The sequence below is a fragment of the Canis lupus genome, chromosome 12, assembly GCF_003254725.2.
Source record: "Canis lupus dingo isolate Sandy chromosome 12, ASM325472v2, whole genome shotgun sequence".
NCBI lineage: Eukaryota > Metazoa > Chordata > Mammalia > Carnivora > Canidae > Canis > Canis lupus.
In genome coordinates this window covers 65,627,175-65,650,892 of record NC_064254.1, presented here as the reverse complement: position 1 = coordinate 65,650,892, position 23,718 = coordinate 65,627,175, and the positions used below count along the sequence as shown (strand labels likewise).

Here is a 23,718-nt window from a genome sequence, read left to right as displayed (position 1 = left end):
TTTATGTTTATGTGCATGTCTGGGTGGCTCAGTCAGCTAAGCATCTGCCTTTGACTCAGGTCATGATCCTAGAGTTCTGGGATCAAGCCCTGCATCTCTCCCTCTTCCTCGCCCTGTCCCTCCGCTCAGGTTGTCACTCTCAAATAAATGAAATATTTTTAAAATAATAATAATAACATATTTATGTTTAGAAGAAAAGGTACCTAATTTTATTTTACTTTTCACATAATCAATTGTCTGACTCCTGTTTATTGACTAGACTATCTTTTCCCCCCACTGATTTGCAGTGCCACTTCAATGGTATGTCAAGTTGTCATGCAACTTCTGAACTTCCTATTTTGTCCCATTTGTTTGCCTATGTAATGGAATACTGAATGATTCTGTTGACTAGAGTAACAGGGAATTAGATTGGAAAGCTAGATGAAGACTAAGTACAGTTCAAGCAGAGTAGTGAATATAATAATGGTCTCCCACCAGTCTTCAAAATCTGGTCAGGTAGCAGTCATCTAGGGCAGCAGTCAGTAAATCATGGCCTGTGGGCCAAACTCAACCTGACACCTGTTTTTGTAAATAAATATTTGCTGAAGTACATTTATATATAGTATTTCTGTGGCTGCTTTGATTACAATGGTAGAACTGAGTAATTGGGACAGAGATCATATGGCCCCCTAAGTCTAAAAGCCTTCCTACATGGACCTTTAAAGAAAATATTTGTCAACCCTTGATCTAGAGATCCAACTATATAATCTCAGCCTAGATTCCATGGTACTGATATCTCCTTATGACCTATATAATTTTGCTTCCATAACCAAAGTAGACAGTTCTGGGATAAAAACAAAAAAATTCTAATCCTAAACATTATGAAGTAGGCCTATACCCCTTCCTTTAAATTCACTTCAAAGGACTGATTAAAGATGTTCTCCATCTATGTTGATAGCATAATTTCACCTTAGGAATTATGACAAAACTTCAAAATGTAATTGAATACATTGGTTAATTATTCTAGAGACAGAAACAGGCCTATTACATTCTGATTCTCAAAATTCAGAATTTAAATGAATCTGGGATATGTTAGTTTTCAAAAAAACAATGTAGTATGACTCCTGATCTCACTTCTTACAGATAATGCCATCACTGGGTTAGGGCATAATGCTTTTGCTTCAGCTGTCATAAAAATTTGATATGAGAAATATTCATTTAAAAATATTCCTGGTCTTGAGGTGCCTGGGTGGCTCAGTTGGTGCAATATGTGACTATTGATCTCAGGGTCATAAGTTTAAGCCCCACCATGGATACAGATATTTTAATTAATTAATTAATTAATTAATTAATTCCTGGTCTTTAATGAAAGTGTAGCAATAGATACTGTTCATTTTGTATTCAACATTGCTTATGATTTTCTAATGGATAAAAGGATCAGGGAAATTTTGCCCAAATCATGCTGTTCAATGTACTTTACCTATAGGAAATGCCTGTTCTAAGAAGAGGAATGGAGAGAATAAGTGCTCAGTCCATTAGGTGGAAGAGAGAAGGGGAAAACTGAGAAAAACAGCAAATGGCTTAGTCTTGGATAAATAACTAAAGGGATTCAGATCAGGCCTCCCACATCGTCTAAAAGGCCACAGCTAGCATTCCAGGTATCCTGCTCATAGCCTCCAAATGCTAGAAGCCAGAACAAAAAAAACATCAAGACCTTAGATTAGCTGACTTTAAAGGCAGGACAGGTCTTTTCTATGTGATATACACATTGTTCTTAGGAGGGTAAGTAGAGACATCCAAATAAAAGATGATAGGATGTAAAAGGGAGTTGGAAATAATTTCTCATTAGGGAAACACTGAAAATTATTTTTTGTAGAGAGCAGGAGGAAAAGGAAAGAATATTGTGCCTTCCACTCCTATTCCCAGGTCTCTTGGGCTATGATGTCGCCTCTCAAGAGATGGAAAAACCCGGCTGTCTGTATAGCCCTGATTAATGGAAACAGAGATTTTCAGAATAGCTCTACACTCTATTTAATTCTCTCCCTCCCTGACTCTAGAAATGCTTGATTTGGCTGTGTAAAAGTAATTCTAATTATAGTGATTTACATGAACTACTTACCATTTATGCCTAATTACCTCACAGCACAATAACAATTATGCATACATTAAATGTGTCAGATTAACCTGGTTGTAAGTTTTATTTGATAACAAAGGTAAAGTGTTCATAAATGCTCATTCCTCATAGTTTGTTGTTTCAATAGCATGGTCATCTGCTCATAATTTTTTTCAAAATTTTATTAGAGAAAACACTGTTATACAGGTAGGAAAAACTGCCTGGTAGACTGCCACCAGTTTTACCATCATCAAGAATTCAGACATTTTGTGAAGGGGCATTTTAATATTATAGTTTAGCCTTACAGCAAGTTTCTTAGGAGTACAATGAAAAAAAAAAGTACATTCACTGTAATGAATGTTTAAAATTCTGCATTAAAAACAATTGCACAAGCGGCACCTGGGTGGATCAGTTGGTTAAGCCCACAACTCCTGGTTTCCACTCAAGATTGAGACTGAGCCCCACATCAGGCTCCACACTTAGCACAGAGTCTGCTTGAGATACTCTCTCCTTCATCCTTTGCCCCTCTCACTTGTGTACTCTCTCTCTCTCTAAAATAAATAAATCTTTTTAAAAAATGCTCAAGGGCCCCTGTATGGCTCAGCTGGTCCTTTTATGCCCCTGTACGGTGCAGCTCTTTACCTCAGGGTCATGAGTTCGAGCCCCACAGTGGGCATAAAGCTGACATTAAAAGGAAAAACACACACACACACACAAATGCCCATATTGCTAAGTGAAATATGTCAGACAGAGAAAGACAAATGCTGTATTTTCTCTAAAAACGTCAAATTTGTAGAATGATGGTTACTGGGGGCTGTGGGCAATGACAAGATATTGGTCAAAGAGTACAAAGTGCCAGCTATAAGATGAATAAGTTCTGGGGATCCATGTACAGTATGGGGACTAAAAATTAACTAAAAAATAAACAGTATGGAGGTCCCTCAAGAAGGTAAAAGTAGAGGTACCCTATGACCCAGCAATTGTATTATTAGATATTTACCCAAAGGATACAAGCATAGTGATTCAAAGGGGCACCTGCACCCCAATGTTTAGAGCATTGATGTCTACAACAATCAAACTATGGAAAGAGCCCAGATGTCTATCAACAGATGAATGGATAAAGAAGATGTGGCATACATACATACATACACCACACACACACATATGCATACATGCACTGGAATATTACTCAACCATCAAAAAGAATGAAATCTTGCCATTTGCAATGACATGGATGGAGCTAGAGAGTATTATGCTAAGCAAAATAAGTCAGAAAAAGACATATATCATATGTGGAATTTAAGAAACAAAACCGATGAACACAGGGAAAGGGAGAGATAAATAAGATGGAAACAGAGTGAGACAAACCATAAGAGACTCTTAACTATAGAAACAAACTGAGGGTTGCTGGAGGGGAGGTGGGTGGTGGATGGGGTAACTAGGTGATGGGCATTAAGGGGAGCACTTGATAGAATGAGCATTGGGTATTTTATGCAACTGATGAACCTCTAATTCTACCTGTGAAACTAATACACTACTGTTAATTAAACTGAATTTAAATTAAAATATTTTTAAAAAGAAAAAATTATATACTCAAAAGTAGTTAAGACAGTAGGTCCTAAATGTTTTCACCATTAAAAAAATGGTAATTATGTGAAAGGATGCAGATATTAACTAACCTTATTGTGATAATCATTTTGCAATACATGAGTATCAAATTATCACTTTGTATCCCTTGAACTGTAATTTCTCAATAAGCTTAGAGAAAAAAATAAAATCATAAATATTAGTTCCCAAAATCAACAAATCTAAAAATAAAGTTCTCCTTTCACTAAAACAACCTAGTAGCCCAAGTTTTCCTTCTCTGATTTTTAGAAGAAATAGGTCTCACAATTATATGGTCAATCAATCTTTGACATAGCAGGAAAGAATATCCAATCTCTTAAAGATAGCCTCTTCAACAAATGGTGGTGGGAAAACTGGATACCTACGTGCAAAAGAATGAAAATGGACCACTTTCTTATGCCATACACAAAAAATAGACTCAAAATGGAAGACCTAAATGTGAGAAAGGAAACCACCAAAATCCTAAAGAGCACAACAGTAACCTCTTTGACACCAGCCATAGCAACTTCTTACTAGATAGGTCTTCTAACACAAGGGAAACAAAAGCAAAAATAAACTGGGACTTCATTAAAATAAAAAGCTCTGCACAGTGAAAGAAACAATCAACAAAACTAAAAAGCAACCTACAGAATGAGAGAAGATATTTACAAATGACATGTCCAATAAAGGGTTAGTATCCAAAATACATGAAGAACTTATCAAACTCAACATCAAAAAAACAAATAATCCAGCTAAAAAATGGGCAGAAGACATGAACAGACATTTTTCCAAAGATGATATCCAGATGGCCAATAGGCCCATAAAAAGATATTCAACATCACTCATCATCAGGGAAATACAAATCAACACTACAATGAGATATCCCCTCAGACCAGTCAGAATGGCTAAAATTAACAACACAGGAAACAACAGGTGTTGGCGAGGATGTGGATAAAGGGGAACACTCTTACACTGTTGGTGGGAATGCAAACTGGTGCAGCCACTCTAGAAAACAGTATGGAGTTTTCTTAAAAAGTTAAAAAGAGATCTACACTATGATCCAACAATAGCACTAGTAGGTATCTACCCAACAGATACAAAAATACTAATCCAAAGGGATACATGCATCCTGAGGTTTATAACATTATCAGCAAATGCCAAATTATGGAAAGAGCCCAAATGTCCATCAAGTGACAAATGGGTAAAGAGCAGTGGTATGTTTATACAATGGAATATTACTCAGCTATAAAAAAGAATGAAATCTTGACATTTGCTATGATGTGGATGGAGCTAAAGAGTATAATGCTAAGCAAAATAAGTCAGAGAAAGATAAATACCATATGATTTCACTCATGTGTGGAATTTAAAAAACGAGTAAACATTGGCAAAAAAAAAAAAAGAGGCAAACCAAGAAATAGACTCATAACTATAGAGAACAATCTGATAGTTACCAAAGGGGATGGAAAAGGGTGATGAGTTAAATAAGGGATGGGGATTAAGAAGGGCATGTGCTGTGATGAGCACCAGGTATTGTACATAAGTGTTGAATCACTAAATTCTACACCTGAAACTAATATTACGCTGTATGCTAATTAACTGGAATTTAAATTAAAATTTGAAAAAGGAATAGGTCTGTGGCATCTTTACAATTTTCAAAAACTAAAGCTTTTAAGCAGTCTCTCCTATGCTGTGCTGTCTGTCCACTGCTCCCTTCTGGTGTATTCAATAAACTTTTATCTCCTTTGTTCTGCCTTGGGTGAATTCTTTCATTGCCTGCACTGCCAGTTTCCACCTGACCAGCTGCCCCACAGTGGACCTCCCATCTGATCCAAAGAGGCACCACAGTTGGTGGCCTATATGGGGAGACTTTGTGCTTCCACCCCCAAGCCAAGGTTACTCCTAGATGAGGATCCAAAGCCCCAGAGAGGAACCAGCTAGATCGCCTTAGGGAAGCTTTCTTCCCTCTCCTTTCTCTTTTTGGCCTTCCAGGGGTCAAACCCTAGTACTCCTCAGACAACTAAAGGTCTCTAGCCAGGGTGGCTCCCTGGTCTGAAGGTCTGAGGGAAAACAGGTCATATTGCCATGCTTATGAGGTTCAATAAACTTCTATCTCCTTAACAAACAAATACACAAAACCTAAGCTTTTATCTATGTTTTACTCAAATTATATTAGATGTTTGGGTCTCTTTCAATGTCAAAGATTTAGCAAGCTTAAGGGACTACAGGGCAAATACTACCATAAAGAAATGCTAATCTATCTACAAAAGACTTATTCACATATACATTAGGATTTAACAAATATGAGCTTTCATTAGACACATTTAAAACTACCTGAGAAGGGATCCTGGGTGGCTCAGCGGTTTTTAGCACCCGCCTTCGGCCCAGGGCATAATCCTGGAGTCCCGGATCGAGTCCCACATCGGGCTCCCTACATGGAGCCTGCTTCTCTCTCTGCCTGTGTCTCTGCCTTTCTCTCTCACTGTCATAATTGAATAAATAAAATCTTAAAAAAAAAGATAAAATAAAATAAAACTACCTGAGATGTCAAATCTCTTATATCAGATTACAACTACACATTAAAACCAGAGATTCTACATAGTAAATATTATATTTACTTACTGCTAAATAATTGTAAATTTACCAAGCAGACCCATCATTGCCAATTCAGAAATCACAGGAGGAAGTGTGGGAGAAAAGCCCTGAGAAGAGCCAAATAATAATTTTATGAGAAAAGCGAAACAATAATTTTAAAGAAAAAAAAAACATGTTGTTGAACTGGCAGCCAGATATATTAATGATTAAAGGCTACTTTTCACTGGATATAAGTTCACAAATCACAGTAAGATGAGCCCTACAGATGATACAGAGTGGAGAGGAGGGGGAAAAAAAGGACCGTATTTCTAAAAGGACCAGAAAGAGAATAAAACAGAAAATTCAGGGATCCCTGGGTGGCGCAGCGGTTTGGCGCCTGCCTTTGGCCCAGGGCACGATCCTGGAGACCCGGGATCGAATCCCACGTCGGGCTCCCGGTGCATGGAGCCTGCTTCTCCCTCTGCCTGTGTCTCTGCCTCTCTCTCTCTCTGTGACTATCATAAATAATAAATTAAAAAAAAAAAAAAAAAAAAAAAAAACAGAAAATTCATGAAAGCAATTTAACTCTCAGATAACCAAAACCCCAGTTAAGTAAAACATCCTGCCTCCTGGCTATGACACGTAACCAAGCCAATGTTTTATTTGGAAGACCATCTGTATTACAAACTATAATTAGGTACACAGTACATAAGCAGTCTATGCTTTGCAAATTTTTAGTTCTTTCCAGTATTGTGGTAATACTGGAAGATGAAGAAAGGGTGCCCATTGAAAGGGATAAATTCCTTATTATTTCCTATAAGAAGTGCTGGACTGGCCAATCACATTAGCCACCACACTCACAGTCTACTTCTGAGGGAACCACTATAATCACCAGAGCCCTGAATGGTACCTGAGGCAGAGATCTGATCTTTACCCTGAATCATGGCCTCCAAGAGACTCAGTATGAAAGCTTTGCCCAAACAGGGATAAAGTGATTGGGTTTCCTATCAGATTCTAACTGAGGAATTTAAACCACAGACATAGGAAGAGAATTAATAAATGGGCAGAACAAACTGAAGTAGAAACAGACATGGGGAAGGAACAACATAGTAAGCAAATTACATGAGTGACAGAGCGCTGGAGCAAGAATCAGCAGGTACCTGTTACCACTGCCAGTCAAGTCATCAACACTTTCAGAACCACTGATGCAAAGCCTCAGGCTCTGGCTCCGGGAGGCCTGGCTGTATCGTGGAGATGGCCTTCACTGCTATTTGCATATGTAGTCTTATTTTAAATCTCCATCTCTTGTAACTTAAATGAATCCTCAGTCCATTTAACCAAAAGATTTGTTAATTCAATGACAGCGTTTTTCTTTCTTATAAAAATACAACTATGTAAGTATATGCTAAAGTGCTTTTTTAAAAGTAAAATTACTTTGATTAGAGTTTTTAAATAAAGTACTACTAACACATATATTACCTTTTCTCTAAAGACCTCATAATAATAGAATGTTTGTACATGAGGGAGGATGGTTGGCCAGTCAATTAAAAGAAAACTAGTGTCTTCAGTTGAACCATATTCTAACTCTTCTTCTATTAATATCCCTCATAATTTGAAGAGGACATAATTGATGACAATGGCTTTTATAATGGGATAAGGAATGGGAGTTTTCCTGTTGTCTCAGAATTTCAGCAAAAGCTCAAAGCTAAGGACAAGGAAAAACAAGTATTTAAAAAAAAAAAGAAGAAGAAGAAGTATTAGTCATACCGATGCAGGAATTACTTTAAAAAGAAAAAAGCAGCAAAAACAGCCCCAAAGTCAAAGTGGAACTGAAGAAAGTAATCAAGGTAGAAAGCCATTAGCTAAGTAAGGAATGTTGTGGCACCTACCCCAGATAAACCTCACAGCAAGAGCAAAAGCGAGTGGTCTCCAAGGGAAGCAACCAAAGAGATTAGGAGTGAGTGTAAGACGAGATGGGTATCCCCCTCTCCAGCTGGATGCCTGTTTTGGGGAGGAAATCCACAGGCAGTTACTAAAGCAAGCTATGGAAGTGTCCATGGAAGAACCTTACATAGGTCTCCAAGAGGCTGACTGAAGCTAGAGTAGGGACTGGAGAAAGGAGATGTTAGGCTTCCTGTAGCCTAAATAGACACCATAAAAAGGTATAGTGGCTAGAACTGTCCTGACAGGAGCCCATTCAAGAAGGTTAAGTGTAAAGGCAAGGGGGACCAGCAAAATGCAGTGGTGCAAGGTGTTCAACTAGAGGCATAAGAGGTCCAAAAGTGGAGCAGTGGGGAGGTCTCCATGGGAGTCCAAAAGAACCCACCAGTGTGCCCCTCCACAAAGCTCTAGCATGTGAGTGTCTACCACACAAAAGGCCCTTAACTGTTTACTTAAGACTTTGCTGTTTTATTCCCATCTTCCATCCCCTTATTCTGACCCTAGAGAAGCCAAGCAAGCAGAGAGAGGAGGAGGAGGAGGGAAAGGAGAAGAACAAATCACTCCACCTTCTGCATTGCTGATCCTGGGACAGGCCTGAGCTAGAGGAAGGGAAAATTTTTAAATTGTACAATTTTCATTTAGACTAGATGGCATCAATCATTACCTAAATATGAAGCTATCTGAATCCCTCCAAAGGTAAAAGAGAGCTATGGAGCATCAAGAATCCTGATTCCCATCAGGAATGGGGATCTAACACAGCTTGTTTAAAGGAACTGAAAAGGGGCACCTGTGTGGCTCAGTCCCCTGGGTGTCTGCCTTCAGGTCAGGATCCCAGAATCCTGGGATGGAGCCTCGAGTCAGGCTCCCTGCTCAGTGTAGGGCTGGCTTCTCCCTCTCCCCCTGCCCCTTCCACCTATTCAAACTCTCTCAAATAAATAAAATCATTTTTTTAAAGATTTTATTTATTTATTCATGTAGATACACAGAAGGAGGCAGAGAAGGAGAAGAGGGAGAAGGAGAAGCAAACTCCCTGTAGGGAGCCTGATATGGGATTTGATCCCAGTATCAAGGACTCAATCATGACCAGAGCCAAAGGCAGACGCTCAACCACTGAGCTACCCAGGCACCCTTCAAACAAATAAAATCTTTTAAAAAAGGAACTGGTGAGAAATTTCAAGCAGTTTCATGATCGTATTGACTGCATTTAATCCATTTAATAAAATGCTTACACTTTTAACTGTTCCGTCTTTAATATCACACAAACCTTACCTTTGAAAAAAGGCCTCCCGCGTCTATACTGTATCCTTTAAGATCCTCATGTAATTTCTGCAAACACTGTATGACTCTTCTTTGATGCTTATCATCCTTCAGCTCATGAGCTTTGATCAGAAAGTCATAGTGATCCAGTGGTCCATGGCAAATAGCCAAAGCTTTTGAATAAACCTTTGTAGCAGCAGTTGAAGACGAAATCTCAGGTGTCTGAACTGTATAGGCTACAAACAAAAATATATATAAAATTTTAGACTTTCTTAAATGAAGATATTTCATAGTACTCCACATGTTTCTTAATAGTCACATTAAAACCTTTCAGTTACAAGTATGTGTATGTGAGCAGTTATTGTAAATCTCATTTTGATATAAATAAAACATTTTAGGGTGCCTGGCTGGCTCAGTCAGCAGAGTGCGCAACTCTTGATCTCAGGGTCATGAGTTCGAGCCCCACCTTGGGCGTGGAGCCTACTTAAAAAGAAAATCAAAAGATAAAACACACTTCGATCAATGAATATAATTATCTCATTTTAATAAAAGGGAGCAAACCCCAAACCTATAAGCTATCATTGTAACTCCTCTTCTAGAAAACCTAACCTTCCATAGAGTCTCGGCTTTACCTCCACTCCATTAAATGGGCCACCTGATTCATCAGATCCTTCCCCACAGCAGGGCTGGCACCTTTGAGTTTCACCAATTTCTGGTTCTTGAGTACCAAAGCAGAGACACAGAGACTATCACAAAGGATTTTCTACTGCCCCTTTATTCCCTATCCAAAACTACACAGCATTCAGATATTCAACACTTATAGGATTCCTTTCCTTTTCTGTAACTTTTAAGTTGAACACAAAGAGTTGAAACACAACTGTGCCTGTTTCAAAACAGTGAGGTTTTCTGATCCTTTTTTAGCCTCTCCTGGGAGAGAAATGATTGGCCATAGCAAGACCAAACATAATTCTATTCCTTATCTGGGCCAGGTGCAATGAGCAAGTAACTCCCTTTCTATTTTTATTATTATTTACTCTTTTGTTGAAATATAATTGATATATACTGTTATATTAGTTTCCAGTGGATAACACAGTGATTCAACAATTCTATACCTTAAACGTTCTCACCACAGTAAGTGTAGTTACCATCTGTCATCCATACAAAGTTATTATAATATTATTGACTACCTCTCTCTGCATTTTTTAGAAGCAACAATAAACAGCAGCAAACTGGCACATTTTTAGACAGGGCTGGCACCCTTCTTTAAGTTAAAGATTTTACAAAAATATGTTGCCAGTATTATCCTTGTTTCATTGAATATCATGTTTCCTTTGTTTCAGTAACATGAAAATTACTTACTTGGGGGAAAAAATTAACAGGGCTGTGTTATTTCCATCTTTTTCTGAAGAAAGGAAAGAAAATTCTAAATAAACAATGAGTGTTGGGGATAGGGCAGGGTTGTCTTCTAATAACTATTCTTCCTTTCTGACCAGAAGTTTTAGCTGGGTATGAGGCTTCCCAGTTAAATAACCCATTTCTGGCCTCTCAAGCAGCCAGGCACAGCCATATGACCAGTTCTAACCAACAGGATGTGAACAGAAACATGTGCAGCTCTGGTACATTCCCTTAAAGAGGAAGGCATGCCCTGCTTCCCATTCTCCCCTTCTTCTAATTGGAATGTAAGTGTGCTGCCTGCAGCTGGGAGAGACAACCTGGCAAGGGGAGGCCCACAGAATGCTGAGCAAAGCAGAGCAAAGTTCTCCAACACTGCTGAGCTGCCAAACCAGCTTGGACCACCTAACTGGATTTTTATGTAAAAGATTAATAAACTTCTATCTTGCTCTTCAACCAGTTCCTCAATCACCCATTAACACTACTCGCTTTATATAGCAAATACTCTATAATCATCCCCCTCCTGCTCTTCCTCATGCTACCATCCTAGCTGGGGCTCTATGATCTCTGGTTTGGCCTCCTTGCCTCCGATCACCTCCACTGCCCCAAATTTACCACTACCACAATCTGTAAAATATCTTTCATCAACTACAGAGATGATCTTGCTAAAATCCAAACTGTGATTGTATTAACATTTTTCTTAGAACTCATCTCATTGTTTAAAGGAGTAGTTTTCAAAGATAATTTTAACAGTAGCACTTTATATGTGTATATATATATATATACACAAAACCTTCCATGCAATCTTAAATTGATTAAAGAGAAAACTGGGAGAGGAGGTACAAAGTCCCACCCTCTTCCCATCTCCCTCATTTCTACAACTGTACCACCCCCACTTCCAAAGAAGCCTGAAGCCACTTTCCACTTTTTGAATCACTTTAAGTATAAACAGTGTACAGAAATGAGCACAGCAGGCCTGAGATTATGTTCTTAGAAAGGTCTGCTCACAAGGTGGACTCTTGGCTGGGAACTTGGATTCCAAGAGGGTTCCCACTATTCCCAGAAATAGAAAGAGCAACTTACTGTGCCTAAACTGTTTGTACCATGTACAAGTTATGTGGTTTATGCTGAACACCTAGTTTTCTTCTATGTGGCCAGAATTTTGGTACATGCTAGGCAAAGAGTAGCTATGTGACTACACCACCCCCCACTACCCTAGGTATTGGGTCTTTAATGAGCTTCTCTAATAGATAATGTTTCACATTTGTTGTCACAGTTCATTGCTAGAGAAATTAAACATGTCTGTGTGACTCTACTAGGAGAAGACTCTTAGAAGCCTGCACCTAATTTCTTCCAGACTTTGTTCCACATGTCTTTCCCTTTTGCTAATTGTGTTTGTACCCTTTTGCTGCAATAATTCACAGCCATGAGTACAACTATATGAGTCTTGTGAATCCTCCCTAGCAAATCATCAAAACTGGAGGTAGTTTTGGGGATCCCCAAACAGAGTGTCCTCATTCTGGGGTTCAAGAAATTTGTAATAGGGCCCCAGCCTGCATTTCCAGAGTACTCTCCAAAAGATAGCCACTGAAACAAGAAATGATTATCTACAACAGGTAATGTGTAATGGGGTAATAAGAGAATATCAGGGGGGTTTTATATTATTATTTTAAATGACGGTAGAGTGGCAAAAAATTGCAGCAGTAATGTATCAAGATTAACTGGCATTAACAAGTAAAATGAATTTGGGTACAGAGAACCTGGTTATGAAACTATTCTAACTGGGAAACAATCAAGGCCTAAATTATGATGGACAATAGCAGAAATGTCAGGAAACTGGTTAGAATGGAAAATACAAAGGTAGATTCAATAATGTGAGTTGCCTTCTAGTCAAGTGGATTGCTTACTGTGTCTCAAATATTTTCGATTCTTTCATTTCATAGTTATGCCAGAAGATACTCCTCAGCCTTGATATTCCTTTTAACAATCATAAAATATCTCATTTTTATTTTTTAAATTTATGTATTCATGAGAGACACAGAGAGAGAGGCAGAGACACAGGCAGAGGGAGAAGAAGGCTCCCTGCAGGGAGCCTGATGTAAGACTCAATCCCAGGACCCCGGGATTACACTGAACCAAAGGCAGTCGCTCAACCACTGCCTAGTGGTGCCTCTAAATATCTAATTTTGAAAGTCAGTCATTGGAAAGACCAGGACTGCAGGCAAAGTACGTTGTTTCTTTTTGCATCTGCTTTAGAGAGACTTAATATTCTTGGCTTCTACTTTTATTTTTTACGAGCCTAACATCTTTATTTAGTAGTATACACTTCGTTTGCATTTTTCAAAAAAGAAAATCAATGCACACTGAAGACATCACTTTAGCTAACCAGCAGACATAAAAAGAGAAACAGCGGTTATCCAGTTGCGCATATAAGGAGGCTGAAAGTTGCCACTCCATCCCAACAATGAAAAACTGAACAGACTGAAAAAACCAACATCTCTTCTCAGGTCCATAAGAAAAGGGCAGGATGCCGGGCAAACTGCTGCCAGCAAGATTAAAGAGAAAGGTAGGCAAATACAGAGAGTAATGGCTTATGAGAACAGAGACTCACAAGTGGAAACCAGGCAGGAAAACCTGAACTTGGTTGACAAATTGCTAGAACTTCAATGTGGACAACTCAGAGTTAAAAACTCCAGAGAATGAAACTAGACCACTCTCTTTCACCAGACACAAAGATAAACTCAAAATGGATGAAAGATCTAAATGTGAGACAAGATTCCATCAAAATCCTAGAGAAGAACACAGGCAACACCCTTTTTGAACTCGGCCACAGTAACTTCTTGCAAGATACATCCACGAAGGCAAAAGAAACAGAAGCAAAAATGAACTATTGGGACTTCATCAAGATAAGAAGCTTTTGCACAGCAAAGGATACAGTCAACAAAACTCAAAGACAACCTACAGAATAGGAGAAGATATTTGCAAATGACATATCAGATAAAGGGCTAGTTTCCAAGATCTATAAAGAACTTATTAAACTCAACACCAAAGAAACAAACAATCCAATCATGAAATGGGCAAAAGACATGAAGAGAAATCTCACAGAGGAAGACATAGACATGGCCAACATGCATATGAGAAAATGCTCTGCATCACTTGCCATCAGGGAAATACAAATCAAAACCACAATGAGATACCACCTCACACCAGTGAGAATGGGGAAAATTAACAAGGCAGGAAACCACAAATGTTGGAGAGGATGCGGGGAAAAGGGAACCCTCTTACACTGTTGGTGGGAATGTGAACTGGTGCAGCCACTCTGGAAAACTGTGTGGAGGTTCCTCAAAGAGTTAAAAATAGACCTGCCCTACGACCCAGCAATTGCACTATTGGGGATTTACCCCAAAGATACAGATGCAGTGAAACGCCGGGACACCTGCACCCCGATGTTTATAGCAGCAATGGCCACGATAGCCAAACTGTGGAAGGAGCCTCGGTGTCCAACGAAAGATGAATGGATAAAGAAGATGTGGTTTATGTATACAATGGAATATTACTCAGCTATTAGAAATGACAAATACCCACCATTTGCTTCAACGTGGATGGAACTGGAGGGTATTATGCTGAGTGAAGTAAGTCAGTCGGAGAAGGACAAACATTATATGTTCTCATTCATTTGGGGAATATAAATAATAGTGAAAGGGAATATAAGGGAAGGGAGAAGAAATGTGTGGGAAATATCAGAAAGGGAGACAGAACGTAAAGACTGCTAACTCTGGGAAACGAACTAGGGGTGGTAGAAGGGGAGGAGGGCGGGGGGTGGGAGTGAATGGGTGACGGGCACTGGGGGTTATTCTGTATGTTAGTAAATTGAACACCAATAAAAAATAAAAAAATAAAAAAAAAAAGAATCCAAGGATATACCCATGGCATATAAGTCAAAAAAAAAAAAAAAAAAAAACTCCAGAGATAACCAGTCATAGAAGGGTCCCCACACTTTTCTGAATTTTACCTAGAGGAGTTCAACCAAGTTCTTAGTGTCAATATGGGGAAAAAATCCCCTTCTGCTTCTGGCATAAGAAGAGGAAAAGAAACTTTTTTTTTTATTATTTTTTTTAGTTAATTTTTATTTTTATTTTTTTATATAAATTTATTTTTTATTGGTGTTCAATTTGCCACTTTTTTTAACGTAATCTCCACACTCAATGTGGGGCTCAAAATCACAACCTCAAGATCACCAGATCTCTATGCTTGAGGATACCCTTAAAGAAGCCAGAAGAAAAATATATCCACCCTAGAGGAACAAAGATAAAAATTACATCCAACTTCTCCTCAGAAACCATGCAAGCCAAAAGAGAGTACAGTGAAATATTTAAAGTATTGAGAAGAAAACCTAACAACCTAGAATTCTGAACCCTGCAAAATTACCTTTGAAGAATAAAGGAGAAATAAAGACTTTCTCAGACAAAAATTAATCTGTTGCCAGTAGATCTGCCTTGCAAGAAATGTTAAATGAAGTTCTTTAGAGAGAATGAATATATAGGTCAGAAACTCAGACATATTGAACTCAGCACTAGCAATCAACTAGCTATAATTGACATTTATAGAATACTTTATCCAACAGTGGAATACACATTCTTCTCAAGCTTACATGGAACATTCACCAAAACACACCACATTCTAGACCATTAGAACATCTTAACAAAGTTAAAAGAAATCATACAAAGTCTGCTCTAGACAACAACAGAATTTAACTAGAAATCAGTAGCAGGAAAATTCTAAAATATATGGTGATTAAACGATACATTTCTAACATATGGGTCAAAGCAGAAATCTTTTAAAAAGGTAAAAACCATAAAAATCACTTCAAAATGGGTCACAGACAAATGTAAAACACAAAACTATCAAATTCCTGAAGGTAACAGAGGAGAAACATAAAAGACATAGAAGAAACCAACATAATCTTGTGTGTGGTGATGACTTTTTATATACAACACCAAATGAACAATCTGTGAAAGAAATAATTGATAAGCGGACTTCATTAAAATTTAAAACTTTTGTTCTGTGAAAGCCAATGCCATGGTGTCATTAGAAGACAAGACACAGAATGGGAGAAAAATATTTGCAAAAGACCCATCTGATAAAGGACTTTTGGTACAAAATATACAAAGAACTTTTAAAACTCACAATGAGATAACAACCCAATTTAAAAATGAGCCAAAGACTTTAAACACACCCCTCGCCAAAGAAAATATACAGATGGCCAAGAAGCATATGAAAAAAACCTCTACATCCTATATCATCAGAGAAATGCAAAGTAAAACAATAACGAGATACCACTATGCACCTATTAGAATGGCCAAAATTCAGAGCACTAACAAATGCTGACCAGAATGTGGAGTAACAGGAACTCTCATTCATTCCTAGTGGAAATAAAAAAACAGTGGGACGCCTGGGTGGCTCAGCGGTTGGGCGCCTGCCTTCAGCCCAGGGCGTGATCCTGGAGTCCTAGGATCGAGTTCTACATCAGGCTCCCTGCATGGAGCCTGCCTCTCTCTCTGCCTATGTCCCTGCCTCTCTCTCTCTCTCTCTGTGTCTCTTATGAATAAATAAATAAGTAAATAAGTCTAGAAGAAGAAAGGAAGGAAGGAAGGAAGGAAGGAAGGAAGGAAGGAAGGAAGGAAGGAAGGAAGGAAGGAAGGAAGGAAGGAAGGAAGAAAGAAAGAAAGAAAGAAAGGAAGGAAGGAAGGAAGGAAGGAAGGAAGGAAGGAAGGAAGGAAGGAAGGAAGGAAGGAAGGAAGGAAGAAAATGAAATGGTACAACCACTTTGGAAGACAGCCTATTTCTTAGAAAACTAAACATATTAATCCAGCAATCATGCTCCCTGGTATTTACCCAAAGGGGATGAAAACTTAAATACAAAAACATACACACACACACACACACACAGCCAACAAGATGTCTGTCAGTAAGCAAATGTACAAATAAATCGGTATATCTAGACAATGGAATATTATTCAGCACTAAAAAGAAATGAGCTATTGAGCAATGAAAACAGATGGAGAAAATTTAAACTTATAAGGATATAATTAAGTGAAAGAGCCAATTAGAAAAGCTGCATATTGTAACGTCAGACATTCTAACTATATGACATTCTGGAAAGGGCAAAACTATGGAAACAGTAAAAAGATCAGCAGTAGACAAAGGGTGGGGGAGGCAAGGAGGAGGGAACAGAAAAGCAGAGAGGATTATCAGGGTAGTAAAAACACTCTGTCTGGTACTATAATGATGGATACATGTTATATCTAACAAATATACCACTCTGGTGGAGGATATTGATAACAGGGGAATCCATGCATGTTGGGGGGCGGAGAGTGGAGGGGAAGGTAAGGAGAATATGGGAAATCTCTGTACTTTCCTCTCAATTTTGTTATGAACGTAAAATTGATCTCTTAAAAAAAAAAGTCTAAAAAAGAGACAATCAGTCAGACAAGACAAGACACTCAAGGCTGAGATATTGGCCAGCTTAGGCCTGGATAGCAGCTGTATAAATTGAAACACAAAAGACTTCTCAAAAGCTGCACTAAATTCAATCTGTTACTACATCAGTGTACACAAATTATGGGATGCTACTGCCATATTATTTTGATTTGTATTAATTTGTCTTATTGTACTCCAAATGGACAGTGGGAAAATGCCATTCTGAAGATCCACGCACTGATCTACAAACATAAATGGAAGATTTTAGAGGCCCATAAAGCCTGCACTATTCTAGTACCTCAATTTTGTATGTTGTTTTACTACTTTCTCCTAAATAAATTTTAGGAAGATCCTATTAAACTCCACAGAACATGTACTACAAGGCTTATCATGATATTGATGTTGTCCTTCTGGCTGAATGATTATAACTTCCTTATCTGGGAAGTATTTTAACAATTATTTCTATACACACACACACACACACACACACACCCCGAGGAAAAATTAGTTTCCCCAGCTTTTGACTGCATTTCTAAGTACTTCAATTCCCCTCCCTTTTTGAAGTGAACATAACCTCAAGATTTCATTGTCTTCATATTAAACAAAAGATGAAGTTTAGAACTGGATCACTTGACCTTTTCTCTTCTTATAACCTCCCAGTTCAAAATGCCTGCATGTCTTAATGGCCAGCACTGTCTAGATCTGCAGTTAGGCTCTATGCATTCAGGCATCAACACAATCTCCTTTGTAGTTTTAACTTTTCCCCAGAAAATCTCCTTAGTCTGCCCACCATAGCCTCTCTGCTTCCTGTAATAAGGCTGATGTGGGGAACAAAGGCAAAGGAAAAAATTAAATTTCCTTATAACTTACAGCCCATTGACAAGTCCTTGAGACAGGCAGTGACCTTCCTCTAGGAACTCAACTGCCTCAATATTAATACTTTGCTAAGGGCAAAAGGGAATCTTAGCTTAACATTATCCCCAAACTCCAAGATGCTAAAAATCTACTTTAACATATAAAAATCCCTTTGGAAACTTCCCTTATCTCTATCCCCCAAGATATATGTTCACAATCATTCTCCAAGCATATCGCCCACAATACTCATCTGAAGGGTCTCACTAAGGTTTTACTAGATAGTAGTAAAGAACCCCTCAAGGTCCAAGGAAACCTTGCTTCCAAATTCCTTAGAGACTTACACTATCTCTAACCCCCTCCCAACTTGAAAGCATATAATCAGCCACTCCTCACGACCCCACTGTAGCTCTCTCTGCCCAGGGGCTCTGTCCCTTTGGCTTTAATAAAACCACCTTTGTACACAGAAGACATCTCAAGAATTCTTTCTCTACCATCTGCTCCAAATCCTAACATTTTCACATCAAAGCCCACTTTCCCTGGGCATACAAAGAATCCTTGCCTTTCTTGTCCCTTGTCTCTCTGTGCCCCATTTCTTTCAAAAAACGCCACGGGTTTTGGGATTGTTCACCATGTTTGTTTGTTAGGACACTATTAGCAGGGAAAGCAATTGCCCCCAATTTTTTTTCATTGGTTTTAGTTCTGCTTTAAAAGAGTAACATTTGAAAATATACAGATATCCCAGGGGGAAAAAAAAATAAAGCAGTATGAAGTATTGAGAGCATAACTGTGCTTTAATTTGGGTCTTAAGTTTCTAATTGTAACAGCAATCACAATTCTCAACAATGTCCACCAGTTCTATAAGCACATGCAATGGTAGCATTAGAACACTTCACACTGGACTTGTCAAATACTCACTTTATAAACTCACCCTGTGTTTCATCTGGATTTTTAATAAGAATTGAGGCATATCTATAATTCAAAATTAGAGTCGGGTTTCTAAAGACTTAGACATGAAACACTGCCAAAATACTGTCAATTTGCTTCTCAAACTGAATTTTTTTAAAAAGTGTAATTTATTCTTTAAAGCAATTTTATAGACACAGGCAGTTTAATTAATTTCATAGTGATGCTGGTTGAATATGATACAAAGGAAACACAGGTATTTCCCAGGACAATAAGACAGATAAAGGACACCTTAAGAATTCATTGGGGGGAAAAAGATAAAACCTAAACTTGTTTTTCAGATGTTTTAAAATTTCTACAAAATCTTATGTTCCAAAATTAATTATTTAATTATAGCACATAAAATATATTGAAAACATTGCCTGGCATCAAGATGGAAAACCCTCTCTTTTATATAATAAAATCCTCTTTTCTGGTCCATCTTGGCCCAAGTCCTGGTTGTCTGAGGGCAGATTTCTCTTGAGAGTCCTAAAGTTATTAAAACACACACACACACACACACACATACACGCACACTATTTTCATCTGCTGATTTGTATTCTTGATCAATTTCAGTTAGGAAGCCACTTCCAGATCCTGATCCAGGGCCAGATCCAAAATAGTCCTCAGAAAGAGGGAAGACATCATTCCCTCTGGGATCCTGTCATTGAAGAAGGGTTGAGGGGCTTGGAGGGAAGATTCTGTTGGATTCACCTCGAAGTAGGTTGAACATCAGTCCCTTTTTATCAATGCAGTTTGCAGAACTACTGTCAGGAGAGCAACATACCCACTGATACCTGGCTCTCCACACAAGAGAACCTCTCTCTGGCTCCCATCCCTGTGTCCTGGCCCCAACTGCGCTATCAAGGCCTGGAGCTCAACAAGATGTTGGATTTCTTCTCCCCCAATTTTTAAGTTTTCATTTTAAGATAGAAATTTGGAAGAAGGGATCCCTGGGTGGCGCAGCAGTTTGGCGCCTGCCTTTGGCCCAGGGCGTGATCCTGGAGACCCGGGATCGAGTCCCATGTCGGGCTCCCTGCATGGAGCCCGCTTCTCCCTCTGCCTGTGTCTCTGCCTCTCTCTCTCTCTCTCTCTCTCTCTGTGACTATCATAAATAAATAAAATTTTTTTTAAAAAATTTTTAAAAAAAGAAATTTGGAATAAAAAAATTCTTCCGAAGTTGTACAGTCAACAAGCTAATATGTTCCACTTAACTAATCTCACTATGTTAATAAATAATAAACTACAGTTATGCTTATCTTAATGGTACATGGTAGCCTATAATGCAGAAAGAAGAGGTAAATGAACAGGACAATTATAAAAGATTAGAAAAAGACAAATAGCCATCAATAGCGCTGACACAGTTGTTACATAACAGTTCTTTTTTTAACAAGGTCTTAACTTATGGTCCATGACAGGGGTGGGAGTAGAGAGGTCTGGGAGCCTATTAAAAGAAAATTATTTGTATGTGTATGTGTTATGGTGTATTTTTTCTGAGGCCAGGTCTCTAAATATACTACAAACTCCTTTAGATTTTCAATCAAGTTTGTGAACAAAAACTGGTTAAGAACCAGTTTTAAAGAACTGCCAAAACTCAGAGTTTTAGGAGGAAAATCTATTAATAGCTGCTTACTTTTACTGAGCACTCACTGTGTGCCAGGGACTAGACTAAGTAACAACATAATTATTTTTATTAATCCTCACAATAATCCTATCATACAAATAACTAAAAAATCCATGGATAAATTTTCATTCACTTATTATTTGTTGAAAACCAACTATATCTGGGATATTATTCTTAACACCAGTGAAAAAAAACACTAAAAACAAAGTCCTTTCCTTATGGAGCCTTCACTCCAGTCAAGGGGAAAAGAGATTAAAAAAAAAAATTAAAGAAGCAGACAGTTATCAGTACACTGATGAAAATGAAAGTGATATCCTAGGGTCTCTGACCAACAGCATAGGGACCCCAAGGAGTTTAACAGAAAAACAGAATCTCAGGCCCAATGCCAGGGGTCTAAATCAAAATTTGCATTGTAGCAAAATACTTGGGCATTTCATATGCACACTAAAGTTTAAAAAGCCCAATGCTAGCGAATGACTGGAGACTCCTTTAAGTTAGAAGAAAAAGCCTTCCTTGGAAGTGACATTTAAGTAGACACCTGAATGCCAAAAGGAGTCAACCCTGAGGAAGATCTGTGAGAACACTCCAGGCAGAGAGAAGAGCTCTGGCAAAAGCCCTCAAGTATAAATGGAAATAAGCTTTACATTTTTGAAGGAGAAAACATATGTTTATGTGGCTGATTTACATGAACAAGATGGAATATATTATAAGATGAAGTTGGAAAGAAGAGCAAGGACCAGACATGTAGGGTCTTATAAGCCATGGTAAACAGTGTAGACTTACAAATAGGATTAAGAACAAGTAGGTTTGGGGCAGCCCGGGTGGCTCAGCGGTTTAGCAGCTGCCTTCAGTCCAGGGCCTGGTCCTGGAGACCCAGGATCAAGTCCCACATCAGGCTCCCTGCATGGGGCCTGCTTCTCCCTCTGCCTGTGTCTCTGCCTCTCTCCTCTGTCTCTCATGAATAAATGAATAAAATCTTAAAAAAAAAAAAAAAAAAAGAACAAGTGGGTTTTGATCAGTAGTGCGATATGATTTTTTAAAAGATTATTTCTGTAGAAAATAAGATGGTAGGACATAGCAGCAATGTCCACAATAGCCAAACTATGGAAAGAGCCCAGATGTCCATGGACAGATGAATGGATAAAGAAAATGTGGTAAATATATATATGTGTGTGTATGTGTATATATATATATATATACACACATATATATACATATATATACACAATGGAATACTACTTAGTCATCAAAAAAAATGAAATCTTGCCATTTGCAATGTGGATGGAACTAGAGGGTATTATGCTAAGTGAAATAAGTCAATCACAGAAAGACAATTATATGATCTCCTCAAATGTGGAATTTAAGAAATAATAGAGGATCATAGGGGAATGGAGGGTAAAAAATGAAACAAGACAAAATCGGAGCAGGAGACAAACCATAATAGACTCTTAATCACAGGAAAGAAATGGAAGGTTGGAGGGGAGGTGGGTTGGGGGATGGGGTAACTGGGTGATGGGCATTAAGGAGGGCATCTGATGTAATGAGCACTGGGTATTATATAAGACTGATGAATCACTGAACTCTACCCTTGAAACTAATAATACACTATATGTTAATTAACTGAATTTAAATTTTAAAAAAGAAAGAAGATGGTAAGAATACAAAGTAGAAGCAGAAATAGATGGATTGCATGGTATATGAGTTCTATCTCAATAAAGTTATTACATATGTATTTTTTTAAGTAGTAGCAGAGAGACCAGTTAGGAAACTGTAACAATAGTCTAGTTCCAAAATGTCCATAATTTGGACCATAGTTAGTATTGCAAATTAAGTAAACTGACCAAGATCATGTGGCTAATAATAGCAGCAGCAGCAACTGCCATACTCTACTAAGTACTTACTAGGTACCAGCTACTTTTCTAAGAACTTTACATATATTAACTCATTTAATCTTCACAACCACTCTATGACATAGGTGCTACCATTATCTTTAAAGGTGAAAAAATTTGAGGCATAGAAGTGCTAAGTAACCTGTCCACGTTCCTGTAGTCAGGTAGTGGCAGAACCAACTTCTGTCCCCACAGGTACAGCAGGGAGGCAGGACAGGCTCCGGAGTCAATGCTCAGCCATGGTAATGTTCTCCTTGGCAGACTGGGCACGTGACCACCATCCTAGCCAATGATGCCTGATGCCTAAGGAGAAGTCAGCTTCTGCCCGTTTCCCCTAGTGCTCTTCAAAAGGAGGCCAGAACAAGACCGCACTCATTCCTACCTTTATAATTTTTTTTTTTTAAGACGCATTTATTTGAGAGAGACAGGGCAGGGTGGGAGGGGGAGCAAAAGAGGAGGGAAAGGGAGAGACAGTCCTAAGCAGACTCTGCAGTGACTGTGAAGCCCCATGGGGAGGCTCGATCCTACCACCCTGAGATCAGGACCTGAGATGAAACCAACAGTGAGACGCTTAACCGACAGTGCCACCCAGGTGCTCCCTTGCCTTTGTACTTTAATCTGTCAAATGGGGATACCTGGACTGCCGCAAGCATTTTAAGGACATGAGGGAAAATGGTGACACATGGAGGACAATCATAGTCTTGATATATGTTGCGATGGTTAACTTCATGTGTCAAGTCGACTGGACCATGAGATGCATGGACCATACATTTGGTCAAACATTATTCTGGACATGTCTGTGAGGGTATTTCTGGATGAGATTAACATCTGACTCAGTAGACTGAGTAAAGCAAACTGCTCTCCCTAATGCGGATGGGCCTCATCCAATTAGCTGAAGACCTAAATAGAACAAAATGCTGACCCTTCCTGAGTCAGAGAGAATTTCTGTCTGCCTTTCAGCTGAGACATCAGTTTTCTCCTGTCTTTGCTCTCCAACTGAAATACGGGCTCTTCCTGGGTGTTGAGCCTGCTGGTCTTTAAAATATCACTATCTGCTCTCCTGGTTCACA

The 23,718-nt window shown here is 38.6% G+C and overlaps 1 protein-coding gene across 5 annotated transcripts in view; it reads right to left on the bottom strand.

Annotated features, from left to right (window-relative positions):
- AFG1L (AFG1 like ATPase) overlaps positions 1 to 23,718 on the bottom strand; it is a 203,945-nt gene that overhangs the window by 156,198 nt on the left and 24,029 nt on the right. For all 5 annotated transcript variants that reach the window (XR_007401347.1, XR_007401345.1, XM_049092448.1 and 2 more), the window contains exon 2: positions 9,479 to 9,702. Coding sequence is in view for 3 of the 5 variants with exons in the window: in XM_049092448.1 (XP_048948405.1) it covers positions 9,479 to 9,702 (224 nt within the window). In the remaining 2 variants the exon portion in view is untranslated. The remainder of the gene's footprint in view (positions 1 to 9,478; positions 9,703 to 23,718) is intronic.